This window comes from Protomyctophum parallelum (genome assembly GCF_964188405.1).
Source record: "Protomyctophum parallelum genome assembly, chromosome: 11".
NCBI lineage: Eukaryota > Metazoa > Chordata > Actinopteri > Myctophiformes > Myctophidae > Protomyctophum > Protomyctophum parallelum.
The window spans coordinates 20,105,417-20,121,897 of record NC_139707.1 but is presented as its reverse complement, the minus strand read 5'-3'; the positions used below and the strand labels follow the sequence as shown (position 1 = coordinate 20,121,897).

Below are 16,481 nucleotides of genomic sequence, written 5' to 3'. Positions count from 1 at the left end.
TGTATAAAGCTTTACTACTAATACAAATGTATTCTGTTTTGTGTATAGATTAGTTGTGAAAGAGGATAGGTCCTGTTGATGGAATGATTTGTATTCATGAATCATGCTCATTGTTTATTTCCTCAAATAAACGAGTGGTTGTCAAATTGGGAGACCTTTGTACTTTGTAATTTTGAACTATAACAGTGCCCGTTGGGGATGAACAGGTGTGATCTTGATCAATTGGCTAATAAAGGGTGATGTCAGAACAGGCCAGCTCCATATTATGGAGATGTAGGGGTGATCTGGATTTGGGCCCTGTCCGGCGCCATGGCAGAGGCTTTTGTGCTGGTTCTGGATAGTCTATGTGTCTGGGCAGAGGCCTTTTGTGGTGGTTCTGGACAACCGTTGGTCCAACCGACTCAAGGCCGGGCACTGCACTCCCTGTGGTGGTGTGGAATGCGTATGTCGAATTCGAAGTCGGTGGGGCAAACGGTTCTCGATATATATAGTATCGGTACATTGCAGTACAGATACTTTTGTGAGTACTTCTTCAACCACCGAGTAGAATCAAAGGGTTGCATAATGCTTTGTGAGAAATGTTTTAGCATGGATATCTATCATTAATTTAAATTAACTAATGATAAACTACATTATATTTCAACATCTCTCAAAAGGTTACTTTCAAAGTTACGTAGGCCTGAGCTCATTTGCAACCTTCGATTAAGTTCTTTTTTTAATAATCCAAACACTTCTTGTCTGCCTCCCAGGAGGGCAAAGAACATTTAATGAAATTATTACCAGAAATGTATCAGAATACTTAACAAAATGCTTCAACTGGAAATACAGCATCTAGCCATATCTTTTTCACACACATAATACTGTTATTGACATCTCATTTACAGTTTATGTTGAATGTTTGTATTTTCCATTACAATGAGCTGTGAGTAAAGTACACACATTACATTTTGTGAGTGTGAGTGGGAAAAATAAATATTCGATTACATTTTGGCATTTGGGGGGCAGTTAAAACCTCAGTTTTAATCTGTACACTCTCGGATTTCAATTAATACTTAGATTTATACTGTGCACAGCACAAACAAACCCAGTTTTTGCAGCATTCTGCCAGCACAAACTAATAAACTATTATGGAGTACCAAATGAGTCTGCAGTGTATGGAATGAACTTAAACAGCTGAATTGTCCAAGGTCATACAGCCATTAACACTGACATGAAAGCAGGTAAGACATCTGACCGTAATCTGCCAACATACCTAGAGTATAACAAATAAATAACAGAATGACATCAACACAATATATCACCCCCAGTATGCCAGACTACTGTATGTTTAAATAGCATGCTTACACAATAGAGTGGAATGTTTTCATTCATTGGCTAAACAGAAAGTGGGTTGTACCAACAGGAGTGCTTTGATATTTTGTCGAGTGCATTTTGATGCAAATATATAAAGAGAATAAATTTGCGCAAGGAAAATGAATATTGAATCCAACTCATAGCAAAACTGCATTCACGTAATTCAAGAACTTCCAGTACCAAACAGGCAATGTTGTTCATGTCTTTATCGCACACTCAAATACACACACGCACACATATTTCTGAATGGTGTATTGGGTCCAGTGTTGAAATATTTGAATGTGTTAGTCAGTGTTCATCTGGACATGGGGTCCCTGTCAGGTAGCCATTGGTCCCATGAGTTTTGTTGGTCCCATTAGTGGCATTGCTGTGGTGCTTCTGATTGGCTGGAGAACTGTCGTCCTCATCGGAGCTGGACTCTATGTCACTGCTGTCATCTTTAGACACCTACAGACATGAAAGGGTGGTTAACCTAGTTAGGCAGTGTGCCAGCTGGACTATATAGAGATAGTTCTTCCATCAGTTTATTACTTTCTTGCACTACCTTTTTAAGGTCTACTCTGACACTTCACATGAGTGGCTTGATTCAATATTTAGATACCGGTATTTGATATTCACATTGATCAGACACGTCCCCTCCTACATAAGCCCCTTCAATTTCAAACTGGGTGTTAACCATGTTAGACTCAATGAAAACACACATCCCTGATTCTTGCGACAGATATTGTCCTAATGCATGAGGGGACATTCATTTTTCAACTACTTTTTTATTTAAAAAAAAATCTATTTCTAATTTCTAACATACGCAGTACCCACACCTTATCAGCTAAGACGGGTGTGTATGCGTTCAGACGTATAGAATACGTCTTCACTTGCATAATAAGGACAACTTCGTTCATAGACCTTCTACAAAATAGATAATAAATATGGGAACTATGCACAAAAAAACAATTTCGCCCACTTTTTTTTTTACTACTAACTGATGTGACAAAGATGATTCTGAAGAAAAACACCTCATTTTGTTTCATTTTCTATTTATGATTGAATGCTATTAACAGTGTTGTCAACATTAAGGAACATGCTGCTGGATTCTGAACTATGGGAAACCATCTGCCAAATATTGTAAAGAAGAGGGCAGCCATTTTCAAACTCTGGGGTTAAATATTGGGAAATTTGACATGCAGTCATATAAATGAAAGTGTCACATTAACCTGCATTCATCAAAGTCTTAATGAAACAGTCTATCAAAGCATCTAATCAAATCATTGTCTCTCATGCTTAGAGTTTAGTTTTTGCAAGTAAATCGATTGACCAAAGAACTTAATTTTTTCATTATGAAGCAGTAAAAGATAGCAATAATGAACAACATCAAAGTCAGGGGAGCCATGCCAACAAATTGTGCCATTTTATTTATGGTTGATTACTAGCATTCAGGCCATAAAACATGCAAAAGAGGAACTGACATGCAAGTGAAATAAATATAACTGATCAAACCAGACATGCCGTGTACAGTTTGAAGGACTACTTACGTGTAAAGGATTCCATTTTCCTGCCTTCAGAGTTGGCCAAATACAAAAACAGAGAATATGGAAAAGGAACAGTCAGAAATGCCAGCTGACAACAAAAGATACAGTAATACATAGTGCAGGTGCTTTCATGGTACTTATAAGTTATTTGGAATAGTTTTGTTTCATACCACATTATCCAGCACTTATGAATTAAATAAGAGGGATAATATCAAGTAATAAAGGGTTTATGTTTTATAAAGGAATCCTTCAGTACCTTTCCTCTTGAGATGGCTCGACACGCTGTCTTCACTATGAGGTAGGACCAGAAGGAGTGAAGTAACTGCAGCAGGATCAACAGTAGGTTGAACACCCACCAGGATGGGTAGGGCCCTACGATCTCCCAGCTCTCAAACAACGTTGTGTTTAGAATCCTACAGTGGGACGAGAGAGGGAGGCAGGTACATATTGCATTTGTTTAGCAAAACTAGACGCAACTTTTCCCCCCCAATATTGCAGTTTCAAAGTTGTACAGAGAAAAACAATGAAATAAGTTGAGTGGTTAAAATAGAAGATGTAATAACCGTATTGTCATACTGTATATACCTGTACATATAAATAATCCTGTGAGGTAGCCTGTGTCGTTAGGACAGCTTCGAGACAGGTGGTCTGCTTTAAGGTTAATTAATAGCACTAGTAAACGGAAGCCAAAGGGGGATAAAAAGGGCCTGAACAGGCCTCTGTTTACTGTACCTACAGTAATGCAACACTACAAACCCTATACTTAGTTGACCGATTTTTGTTGCATTAGAAATACAAATACAGACAGTGTTAAATCTAAATCCCTAACAATGATCATGGTTAATGGGATATAATAAATTGGGAGATTATAAAGCTATAATTTGACAAAACATGCAATCAGAATGGCAATGATCCAGGTTAAATTTGTCCGTGGACCAATTATTGCATACTGTCTGTGAATCATCTTGCAGTTACTGATGCCATAGCAACAGCCTTACAATAATGATAACCTTTCTTGCTGCTGTGGTGGAGGGCAGACTAAAATGACAGTGCTATGGTATAATAGTGTTGCAGTCATGCAGTGTGAGAACAAAAATACTAATACATTTCACTTAACAGCCTAGGTGCCCGGACCGCTATGCCGACCCAGGCCTCCCAAAGCCATTTTAAGTTGCCCGTAGCTTATGCATGTGCATAAGTTGACTACGCAGTACCTTCATTAGCAGCAGCTGGTTCTCAAGAGCACAGCGTTACATGCAACCTAACTGGCTTCGGAAACACTACTTAAATTGGTTCTCAAGAGCACGACGTTAAGCGTCTTCTTAACCGAGTTCGGGAAATACTACTTAACTTAGAAGTAACGTCTTAGAAGCAAACTCGTTTCGTGAAAGCCTTCTTAGCCTATAGCAGGGGTTCCCAAACCTTTTTGGATCAGGTACCCCTTGGGTGCCACATTTTTTTCCAGGTACGCTCTCATCCTCACAACACCGATACGCATATTTACAACCTTACATTTTGATGCCATTGGAACTATTTGTAATAAAACTTTTCAGTCAAAGTCACAACGTGCGAACACATTTTCAAAGTCACAGCCTCTGTCTGCAGTGCTCTACCTGTGACAGGTTGAGGTGACAGGTTGACAGGTTGAGGCGAGTTTCATTTCCATCCAATATATGGAATATGATTAAGGATTACTGTGATTATGGTAAGTTCACATATCACACATACCATAATTCACAAAAAAATAAAACAAATAATAATCTGAATTATTTTGTGGACCACCTGGCTATTCGTCCTCGGACCCCACTTTGGGAACCGCATACAGTACTGTCCTACGCAGCAGTGTGAAAGAGCGACCTGGAGCGCCCTTAACACCCTTCTTAGCGGCCAGATAAACCCAGATACTGTATATAGCTTTCAATGCTATATTGACGTGCCACGCCTCCATAAAAAAAGGATCATTCACCATCTAGTGGCTTTTCAAAATGGTAATGCATGAGCAACAACAACAAAAAAACCTGACTTACTCTATAGACAAATCCACAGAGGGTTGCCTGGGTGCGGCCATTACTGAGGTGTACCATTAAGCACAGCAGCACTGATTAGCCACACCTGGCCTACGGAGCACCTGCTCCATGGATTACACCTCAGTAATGGCCGCGCCCAGGGCACCCCTCTGTGGATTTGTCTATAAGAGTAATGCAGATTTTAAAATGGTCAAAGTAATAATGTGTAATGACAAAGGGATCATTTAAGGAGGTTCCTTGGATGTTACAACCACCCAAGCTCAAATCAAATTACCGGTAAATAATAAATCAATAAAACAATATATTTTGTTTCATCTGTTCTTCTCTTTTTGCTGAGGATAAAGCTGCCGTATCCATAGTAACTATTACTTAGCAACAAAACATTAATAGAGATCTGTCTGAAATGAACAAGTATAACTAGAGTACTGAGGTCTCACTGGATCTGGCATACACTTTCAGAGAGGGATTACTGAAATCCACAAGGAAATTTACAAATGTCCTGTACAGAACATATAGTTGTCATAATAACACATGTGCAAATGACAAAGACAACATTTCAACCTAAGAAGCTGACAATCAGATTGATACAACTAGGCTACATCAACAACAAGTGAATGAGACTTACCAGACAGGATAAACTCCCAACCTGGAACTTATGAATAGAATTGCAAACATTGCAAACAAGAGGTTGCAGAGTGTCTGGCACTTAGCATAATTGGCCATCTTTGCAGCCTGACAAAAGATAGAATAGACAGAAAGTCACTTGTTTGACAATTCATTCAAAGATGCATTCGCTTGAAATGTTATCTAAATACTGCACACTGGGGATTCCTTCATGAAATACAAAACAGCAGTTTTAGTTTTTACTCAGTTTGTGTTGGGATTTGTGTCTATGGTGTTTGATGATGTGGTTGTGTTTCAGCCTGGGTTCCAGCCTGATTCGCTGTGTTCCGTGAATTTGTTTTGTCAAGTGACAAACCAAATTCACGGAACGCAGCGAATCAGGCTGGAACCCAACCTAGTTGTGCCTTGTCTTTCTTAAACGTTAAGAAATGAATAAAGACATTAATCACATTATATCGCAACATAAAGAAATTCACCGTGATATAGGTCAGATTGTTCAAATCTTTTCAAGCCGCGACCCCCCCAAATATTCATATTTGAACTGGAGACCCCCCAAAATGATCATATTTGAACTGAGGACCTCCCACTCAACAAGCACTTGGAATTGTAGGAGTTGAGGCATTACATTTAATTTGACTTGTTCCACAGATTAAAGATTGTGAAAATAGCCAATCTACGTACAAAGTTGTTTGCAGCCTCTTTCTTATATTATTTGACAATTTGGCCAATGTTTTACCAGTTTCTATAGCATAGTTTGTTGATTACTTTTGGCACACACCCTTCTCACCCGCCTGCCCACCAGTCCAGTCACACCCACCCACCCACCCAACAATCTTTGCACCCACTCATTCCATCCTCACCTCCATCAGCACATCGGCGGCATCGTGGAGACACAGAACCAGTGTTCCCACCCGCGCCATGTTGTTCACATAGGAAAACGTGATGAGGGATATGGTTGCCAGGTGGTGCAGGAACATGATCAGAAAGTCCTGTAGACACAGTTGCCACAGCAATGTCACACACCTTACAGAGAATATTTTAAAAAGCTACCTTACGGTAAAGCCTAATTATTATTATTTTGCACGACGAAAAAAATAACATTTCAAAATCTGTTATTTTCAGCGAGCAATACCATTACGTATATCCATAAGTATGGATTATACCCAGTACCTTCAGTGACAGATACGTGTGACAGGTGCAATCATGAATACAAGGTGGAGGACACAAGCACTGCTGTGCTTATGTTATGTTGATAGTGACCATAACAGCATTTGTAGCAATGCATAATAGTAATAAGTAATACTAATATATAGTAATAGCTCCCACTACTAGAACACTATCCCAAGGAATACGTGAATAATATACTGAACTATAATAGAGGTGCAACAGTTAGGCCTAATCAAACCAACTGATTATATAAAGTAATCGATTTTCAAAAATAGTGGATCTACAAGCTCACAAATCATCACAATGCGACAACTTGTGAGCTTGTATATCGGCAAATTGACAAAGCATAAAATAGGGCTAAAGAGGTCAATCAGTCTACGTTAATTAGTTATTAGATAACAAATCAATATATTAGATTTCTTTTTTTTATGCCACAAATGCACTTCTTGATTATTCGATTAATCAAAAATGTATACTTTGACAGAATAACGGCTAAGCTGCAGTCCTACTGAACTATAATTCAAAGAGAGGAAAATACATCCCTCACGTGATTGCTGCAAAGAAGGTACTCAAAACAGAATCAACTCAATTCAACATGAGCTCAAAACACAAGTCCAGTCTTAAGCCTGATTTAAGCTTTAGTCGTGTTGTGTGATGTACCCTGTGGTCAAAAATATATTATTGTTGTTGAGTGACACGTTCAACAATCAACACTTTGTCACTGAAGCATAAATGGGGCTCAGGGCTGAGGAACTCAGGCCAGCTTTGGGCCAGTTCTGGCTGAACAAGGATGGGTGACATGGGGGAGGAGCCTTCTTCTGGCACCCTGGATATTAAAATGTCTAACATTAGGACAGCAGCAGCAAGCAGCCAGAGCAGTAGGAGTACAAGGACGAGGTCTACAAAGCCAAAGTGCAGATGAAATAGAGGCATACAGTATACAGTAAATTATATTACACTAATTCTATATCTGTTCTTGAAGTAATTGTTTATCCCCCAATAAACACAAGGGCTAATTTGACCTTTGGGATACACAAACAAGTCAGTGTGTCCAAGTTACTGCACTTTGGCTTTGTAGGTCAGTGTAACTGTATGCGAAGGAAGAGCAATGCTGTGTAAAACATAAGAAGGAACGGAAGCGAGGCAGCAGTGTGCAGGGAGAACATACTGGAATATTCAGGGGATGCAGGGGACCTCCTCAGTGTGGTAGATGTGCATGAAAAAACTGAAAAGGAGAAACAAAACACAGACAACATGCCGACAGTCACAAAAAAAAAAGATGACAGGATGAATGCATACGATACAGAGCATGGCATTGAGACAAACAGTGCTTATGGGTGTGAGTGAATTGGCAAGGAGGCATGCAAAAACACACTGAAAACACCATGACCAGAGAGTATAACCATTCACCAAAGAACCAGCATGGAAGTTAAAATGCGCTGAAGAGTGCTGAATGATTGCATACTCAGTGAAGCTTGAATCCAAGTCCAAACGCTAAGCAGTTTGATCATGGAATCTCTATTATTGGCTATCACAGATACACAGGTGGTCCAATATGCGCCATTTGGGGTAATTTAGAAATTGTTCTATTTGTGTGTTTTTATATCATGTATTTGTGTGTGTGTGTGTGTGTGTGTGTGTGTGTGTGTGTGTGTGTGTGTGTGTGTGTGTGTGTGTGTGTGTGTGTGTGTGTGTGTGTGTGTGTGTGTGTGTGTGTCTGCAGATGTCGACGCCTTTCCCAAATGGCCCTCGTTGCCAATGATGCCTTTTAATTTTGCATAGCAACCTGGAGAGTACTACAGATTTGTTTTTATCTTTAGCAGGTTGATATAAGCTTATAACCGCAATATCGCGGGTTTGCCATCCTACAGGTACAAATTATAACCTGCGATATCGCTGGTTTGGCTCTAAGGGAGCAAGAATAGGTCACAAAACTAGGTGACAGTACAGTTGTCTGTCACTCAATTGGTATGGTATGTGTTAAGAGAGAGATCATTGATTAGGAAGGTGGTAAACCCTGTGCTTGCGGGTGTGATTCGTTATAAGTTTGTAGATAGGAAAAATGCACTACTTTTGCACAACACTGACATACAACAAAGTATAACATAGGGAAGTAATTCATGAATAAATAGTAAAAGAGGCAGTATGGAGATACAAGATTTGTGCCGGGCAGCGACAATATGTGCTAATCAAGAGTGGCATCTGATCTGGTCTCTTGTCATTCTTACCTTCCTCCTGATGTCTGTGAATTGGGAGAAGAGTAGGGACAGGTAGAATGATAGCTCCAGAGTATAGTAATAATGGATGTCCACAGTCAGTGGCTATACAAACACAGAAAGAAACAAAGTTAACCATAAAGCCAAAAATTCTAAAATAGCCGATCTACAAGCTCAGAACTTTGTACAATGAATTAGGCACAGTCATTCTTTTGATTTCTTGATATTTTTTTGTCTACAGTGAAAATGTCCAAATAGGGACAACAGGGATAACGTGGTTCAAATAAATATTTGATAAGTATAAGGCAAGACATTTAATGAAGTCATAATATTAAACACCTTTTTGGAGAGTGTTAATTTAACATTTGTACACTCTCAGAGTTAAATTAACATGATTCAACATGTGACGCTGATGGTCAATAATACAGAAAGCATTACCTGGTAAGGATAGTTGTACCAACACTCTTTTGTGTTCCATAGCCATGGCATCTACAGAAAAAGCAATAGGAATCAATACAATGGAAATAAGCTCTCGCACTTTTTAGTTTTATCCTTTTGACAGATATTTACAAATATATCTCTGCTGTCGGGAAGAAACCACCTGACTCCAAAATGTTAATTGTTCAGGAAATGAAAAACAAAGCAATACTGCCTCATCAAAGTTGGTATTGTGACTTTATATATTGTCAATTACTTGCATGAGAGAGGGAGAGGTTGTAGAGCTGGTTGTGGAGTTGCTTTAGCTGTATAAGTTAAGAGGTCTTGTCCAAAGAACTTTAATACTTTTCATTAGTTCAATTTTTTTTTATAACCAGCACACAGACGTAAAGGGTGTATTGAGTTATGGAAAAGAAAATCTAAAATCGAACGAATTATGCACAATTGTGCATAATTCGAGACTATTATTCCAAAGTATCATTGGTCCAAAGGTGCGCATAACTAAGCTCAACCCTAACCTAACCTCAAACTAACCTAATTATTTTCGGACTATAGGAACAACCAGTAGTCCATGGCAGAACAATGGGTGGAGCTCACTATTTCCCCCTTACGTTTATAAAATAATTTATTTCAATTTCATGCCCACACAAAACAGTTGGCTTTCCTTAATGGATGCTAGATGGAATAAGAGTAAGGGTATTTTCACTTAGCCAGACAACTATTCCACAATTTCTGAATTATATAGTTTGGAACTACACATCCCAAAAGCAGAGAACAGAAGCTGTGATCTGTTCGTCATTTCCGTTCACAATAATATATTTAAAAATATCTTTGCATCCCCCCCCCCATTTTTGCTAAGAAGCAAGCTATATAGGCTCCTATTATTTTTTATTTATGTTTTTACGATTGTAAAGACGAAACGGAAGCGAGCAGGAGGCATCACATTTTCAGAGCTTCCGTGCTTTTTGGGAGGCAACATTCTGGCTTGCGAGTCTTAATGCACATACTGCACATACTGTATGTATACTGTATGTTAATGCACATACTGTATGTTGTTACCAAATGATGCTCAACTTTATGACAAACCCTGACTCACAATGGGTCAGGAGCTAAAATAATCGACAATAACTGTAAAAGAAAAAAGAAAGAAAGTGCACCGATGAGACAGGACTGTGACTAGGGAAGACGTGTTTGAATCTCCTGTACTACTGCTATTAATAAAAAGCCCAGGAGACTTGGCCCTGCAGCAGGGATTGCCAGAGAATGAACTCATTTTACAAAGTGCTTGGTCATGCAATTTGTTTCAGTAAAGACATTTTTTTCCCCACTGTGCTATCTCACCTATTGCTACCTTGATCGTGATTACTTTAATCAATCTCAACCAAAATGGTTTCGTGAGACACTGCAGTCAGTAGACACAGTGCATTACACAACATCAGTGATAGAGAAGCATAAATAAGATGAACCGAATCCAAAGAACAATAAGAATCCAATGTGACTTTCTTTTCCCTTCATTGACCAAACTGACATTAACAACATATTATGTTAGCTGAGACTGAGGCTCAACAGTTGCCTCAATGGTGATACATTTGTTCAGTGACAGTAATATCTTAAAATGTTATATTGTGCTAAGAGCAACCGATCAATTATTTAACATTGCTCCCTGGTTGGAGTATGTGAAAGAGATGTATTATTTATCAGCTTTTATTCCTTGCCCTATCACATCCATCTAAACTATCTAAACCTCCAAGTAATCACACAAGGTCCCATTCCAAACTTTGACAGTTACATCTAGAGCCCGATCAATATTGGAATTTTGGGGCTGGTGCACATACCGATAATAGGGAGTAAAATAATCTGATAGATAGGCCTATATGCCATGCTTATAAATAGGAATTAATTCTTAAAATAAATACAAATTGCAGTTGATCTTTCCACAGATGTGGCAATAGTAGCCTAATGATAAGGATTAGAACCTGACCTGCTTGAAAATATTGACTTGCCAATAAATGCTCAACAGACGAACCAAAAACATACCTTTTTAAGGAAACGTACACCATAGGTAAAGATGTATAAATAGAATGTAAATCTCCACCTGTAAAAATAATGAAAAGGCACAGTGAGTGTAGGTTATTTTTTATCTCCTTTCATCTTCATATTTTTCACTGCTTTGGGATTCACAGGGTAGTGATGAAGTTACAGTTAGTCACATCTATTATAGTAAAGAACAAAGAATGCTGCAATGCAAGTACTTAAATATATAATTATAAATGTGTATGAGAAAATTAGTTTGTCTTATAAGATTTTTTATAATGCGTTATAAACATGGAATACATAGCAAGTTATGAAATATTATAATACTTGATATTATAAGTCATTATAATAAAGTTTATAATGTGCTATGATTAAGCTAATAAAGTATGAGTATTTATCAGTGCCTATAAATATAATTATACATGTTTATGAGAAGATTATAATATCTTATAAGTGTGTTCATAATGCGTTATAAACGTGGGATGCATAGCAAGTGTTACCCCTGAGCTGACAGTTGAGAGATCAGCATTTGCTGAGCAAGAAGATGCATAGAAACCCAGCTCACAACAGAAATCAACTGGAGAGTTGGAAAGGATATTAAATATTGGCTGCTGGGTGTTATTTCTCGAATATTTCTCGCAATGAGACATTTTCTTCAGTGGTTATTCAGTTGTCACAGCATATCAAATTGACTCAAATGGCTTCTCCCAAAAGTTACTATTGCAATGTGATACAGGTTATTTTCCAAGGCAATTTGTAACACGTCATCCCAGCTTCATGAACCTGGCCACAGAGAGGAGGAACAAAGTAAAGCTAGCATGCTACTACATGGATGTTAACATTGTGATTGTGAGTGACAGTGGGTTTTACATTACTTTAAAATCTGTGCTGCGGTTAGTTCCAGCTTCACTGGCATCTTTATATGGCGCTAGACTAGATAGACAAATGTATTGTTTAGTTACCCTAATAGGGTAACTCTTAACTGAGAAAAGATATCTACTTAAACAAAGATGTGTAACTTTCTGAAGGGACTTGCTGAGGTAGTCATTTTTATGGATGACTGTTCAAGAGTCTATTGTTACATGTTTAATGTGCATGAAAGAAATCTTCAGCACATCAAATATGGCATTTGAAATTACTGCCATTATCTACAGTTCTCTCTGTGCTTGATTAATAGGGGGGTTTAAACCAAATACTGGACTGGTCTACCTGGCGTTAAGACTGTTGCATGGCAACTGGATCTTCATACACCATAAGAGACTGTTTCTAGTGATGCTGAATCACATCCATGTACAATTATGATGACTCACAACTACTTTCTCTGCATAGAATTTAGAGAGTGGCAAAATTCTGACCATATCTGTTATATTATTTTTCTCCATACAATGCTGGTATATATAGGCTGTGGGAAAAGATAATCTATGTAGGTAGTGGTTTGAAGCTAGCTGTTTAATTGTTGCAAATAAGTAGTAGCAAACATAGGTATCTTATCAATTGTACAAAGTGATCATTCTTAAAATATCAATTGTACAAAGTGGTGGGCAGTGATACAGTACTTAAAATTATGTGACCGTGTTATGATCCTAATCAGACCAGTGTGTGTCCAGTGGAAACCTCGTATGAATCTGATCTCAGGTCAGAATGGGTTACTATGTAAACTACACTTCTTAAATTCCCCATTCATGGTAGGATTGCTGCATGTTCATCTCATGAACACTGTAGTAACATGACTGGAGAGTATTTAAATGAGATCCTAGACACAAAGTTCATCTAGACAAAGGATTCTGGGTGAGTAACTCAATGTAACTCAGAGCTCAGTGTCAATAATGAGGTGGCTGGTTTTGTTTATGAATGTGTTCTGCACGCATTCTGAATCATGCACCTGCAGGTCCTGCAGGCCATGCTTATGGTCGATTCTGTTCAACTTTGTCACCTATCTAAATGAGCACTGTACACTTTCGCATTGTAAGCATCAGACAATTTACAATTTTAAGTTGAATCTATTATGCAGCCACTCATATTGCATGCAGACAACAGCTGTGGTGATTGTTGCAGTAAAATAACAAATTGTATGGGACTTATGAAACACTAACGTCTCTGCAAAAAGTGTTCAGGTCCGAAATCTGTAATACGAACCCTGCAGTGGTGTAATCAACCAACAGTGTGCTGCTGAATGTACAGCAGCCTCAGGGGCCTCACAGACTGTGCTTAGTCTCCTACTGCCAGCTTGGCTCTATTGGTGTCAGAGTGTGACTGTCAGTCTGCGCTGACAGTCACACTCCCTTGTTGGCCTCCTCTGTCACACCAATAAATAACCACAATCTTCCTGATGGGATCCAATCTACTGCAGATCAGTCAGGCCTTTTGGCCAGTGGGTCAGAGTTTGGTGGGCTCTCTCTCAGCGACAAATTCTACATACCCTTGGGATATTGAAGTGTGTATTTAATTATTGCTTTGTCGTAGTGCTGGAATTCACATTACTCTCATGAAAATGACATTGTATGTTTGTGGCACTGTGGTGTGATGTTTTTAGCTCATGCTTCTTACATGCTTTCGCAGAAGCGGGCTAGAGTGCTGGGCTTCTCCTGGTTGCGGCGCTGTCTGAACCAACGCTGGATAGTACGCACATCCCAGTCGAGCTGCTTGGACAGGCCTTCCAGCCTCTTCTCATCTGGGTGCTGGTAGATAAAATATATTTTATAGTCATGGTGGTGCTCCTATTAATATAATTATATGGGACAAAATTGTTGTGAACTTTATAGAAAACAAAGGAGGTCACCTTAGTAATAGCAGTGAAAACTTTCTCTAAGATAGCATTCGGTTGGGCTTTCTGTGGGCCACTGGTTTGGATCTTCAGGCCCATAGCGCAGGGTCTCGCGATAAACCTGTACAGTAAGTAAACATGTATGACTTCTTGATTAATATAGACACACCTGCACAATACTGTAAACCATAATAGAAGATGGGGAGAGAGTATTTCAGTCAAGAGTCAGTGATTACAATTTTACATCTATAATCAAATCCCATCTGCTTTTTTTTTTAAAGGAAAAAAAGACAGCTGAATGCTGCTGCTGTGGGTAGTCGTCTAATGGTAGGCTAGAATAGACCAGAGCCATAGAGTAAGACAAGAGTTACACAAACTCCGTTCACTTCATGGGGCCAGTCCAATGGCTCTTCTACATACTTAGTTCTATTGAGCATGGGGATAACCGGAAGTTTACGGAATGCATTGGAGTCTATGGGCTCGCACAAGTACATGTGACCGGGCTGTTTTCTGCCTGGCCCCCTCAATATCGCAACTCTTCTATTAGATGGCTCTAGAATAGACCACGCTTTTTTTTTTTATAAGTGGGGTCTGATGTGAGTTGTGACACATTGTGAACTCATAGATGTGCTGTTTTCTCTATTTTTAAATGTTTATTTTAGTTTGTACTAAATCTAATCCAACAACTAAGTTCTTCTCTTATGGGGGTTCCTGGCAACACGTTTTTATTTTTCAAATGGGGGTCCACTCAGCCTAATACAGTAACAGTATGTTAGCAATTTGGGGGTCCCTGAGGACCCTGACATGAAAATGTCTGAGAAACATTTGGCTAGACTGTAAATAAAAGTGATTAATTCATTCAAGTTACTATATTCAGAGTGCATCAAGTATAAAGACACATTTAAAACATGCCCCTCCTATGTCCAGCTTTGAGGGTTTGTCTACAAAAACATTGAATGCCATTGGCATATTGAATGGACATTTTTTAGTGTTTGTGTAAACACAAACATTGAAGACAAAAGTGAGGACGCAAATTGTGATTGGCCAGAATGAGATTATGTATGATGATAAGAGCGCCCCTCACTTCACACGGGTGTGATTTTTAAATAAAAGGTTTTAGTCTACTATGACGAACTTTTTTAACTACTGATAATAAGTCAATATGTTATATTAGTATTAAACAATGTTAGGCTACTATCGGCCAAGTATTGGCCATTCATGATGACGAGCATGTGTGAGGGGGGCGTCAATAATAGCCTGTTCTGCTGCCAAAAACTGTTGACCCACATTTGCATGACAGCCAGGCATAGACGCAGATAACCATTAGGGCTCTGTTATTATTGGACAAATTGGGGCACAGATAGAGGCAAGGCAAGGTGTATGGTTTATGTACAGTACATCCTATTAATTTGTTTACGGGAGTTTACCAGTAGCCTTACTAGCCTGTAATTACATTTGTATGGCATGACAAATCCGAAAAAAATACAATTGGAAGGTTGAGCAAGTAGCCTATTGCTTGAATCCTGGAACTTGCTACTGGTCGCACTCGCAACGTTGTGGGCTACTGTACAACGTTGCGACATGTACACTAAGAATGGCTATGCAATGATATAGGCCTGCAGAAAATAGGATGATCATCCTTGATCATTGTTGGGGTGCCATTGTTAACTGACAGACAAATCAACACACAAGCTCAGTGGTCAATGAGAAAATATCCCTGGATTATCAAATCGACCCAACAAAGACTCGCTATGTCTGAAATAGTAAAGTCAGTAACTGAACAGCTAGACCCACCTTTCGAAAACCAGACGTATCATAAAGATGCAGAAGGCTAAAGGACACGCCAGATAAAGATCCTCAGCTTGCGGGAATGTTGCCTCATCTGTGTTTTTTAAATCAGCCCATGTTACATTATGAGGGAGCCAAAATCTCTCATTCCAAAACCACGCCAAAATACCGGCCATCTCTTTGAAGCAGACACTTTGACCGGATAGAATAAGGTATCAATGGCCCAATGCGTTGTAATGTTCTTTCACCGGCGATCTATGCAGGTTTTGGTGATGAAATCTGTGCTATATCGCTGTCCGTCTATTTCCCCTTTGCTAGCCCAGTGTAGGGAAGTAGACTCAATATGCTCCTCCGCAAGTGATTGGTGCACTGAAATGTCACGCATGATGCAGCCACCATAGGTTAAACCCACTGGATCACAGCACAATCGAGGTGAAGATGTTTTGCTCAACCTGTCTTGTTGATTAGGGTTACAGTTACAGCAGTATGAGTCTAAAATAATCAGCCAAAAAAAACATTAAAGGAAGGAATATATTTGTTCACT

General features: G+C 39.0%; 1 protein-coding gene across 2 annotated transcripts; it reads right to left on the bottom strand.

The window, feature by feature from the left end:
- Nucleotides 1-1,543: 1,543 nt before the first annotated feature.
- On the bottom strand, nucleotides 1,544-16,220 carry cers6 (ceramide synthase 6). 2 transcript variants are annotated; one of them, XM_083776440.1, is made up of 11 exons: nucleotides 15,944-16,220; nucleotides 14,165-14,270; nucleotides 13,933-14,063; nucleotides 11,389-11,446; nucleotides 9,352-9,402; nucleotides 8,926-9,018; nucleotides 6,391-6,519; nucleotides 5,532-5,638; nucleotides 3,136-3,292; nucleotides 2,883-2,906; nucleotides 1,544-1,800 (listed from the first exon to the last, which is right to left on the bottom strand). In XM_083776440.1, the coding sequence occupies exons 1-11, from the start codon at nucleotides 16,111-16,113 to the stop codon at nucleotides 1,642-1,644; spliced, it is 1,185 nt and encodes a 394-aa protein (XP_083632566.1). In that variant the 5' UTR covers nucleotides 16,114-16,220; the 3' UTR covers nucleotides 1,544-1,641. The 2 variants fall into 2 exon arrangements, with proteins under 2 accessions (XP_083632566.1, XP_083632567.1); XM_083776441.1 differs by having other exon boundaries at nucleotides 2,883-2,902.
- Nucleotides 16,221-16,481: the final 261 nt, after the last annotated feature.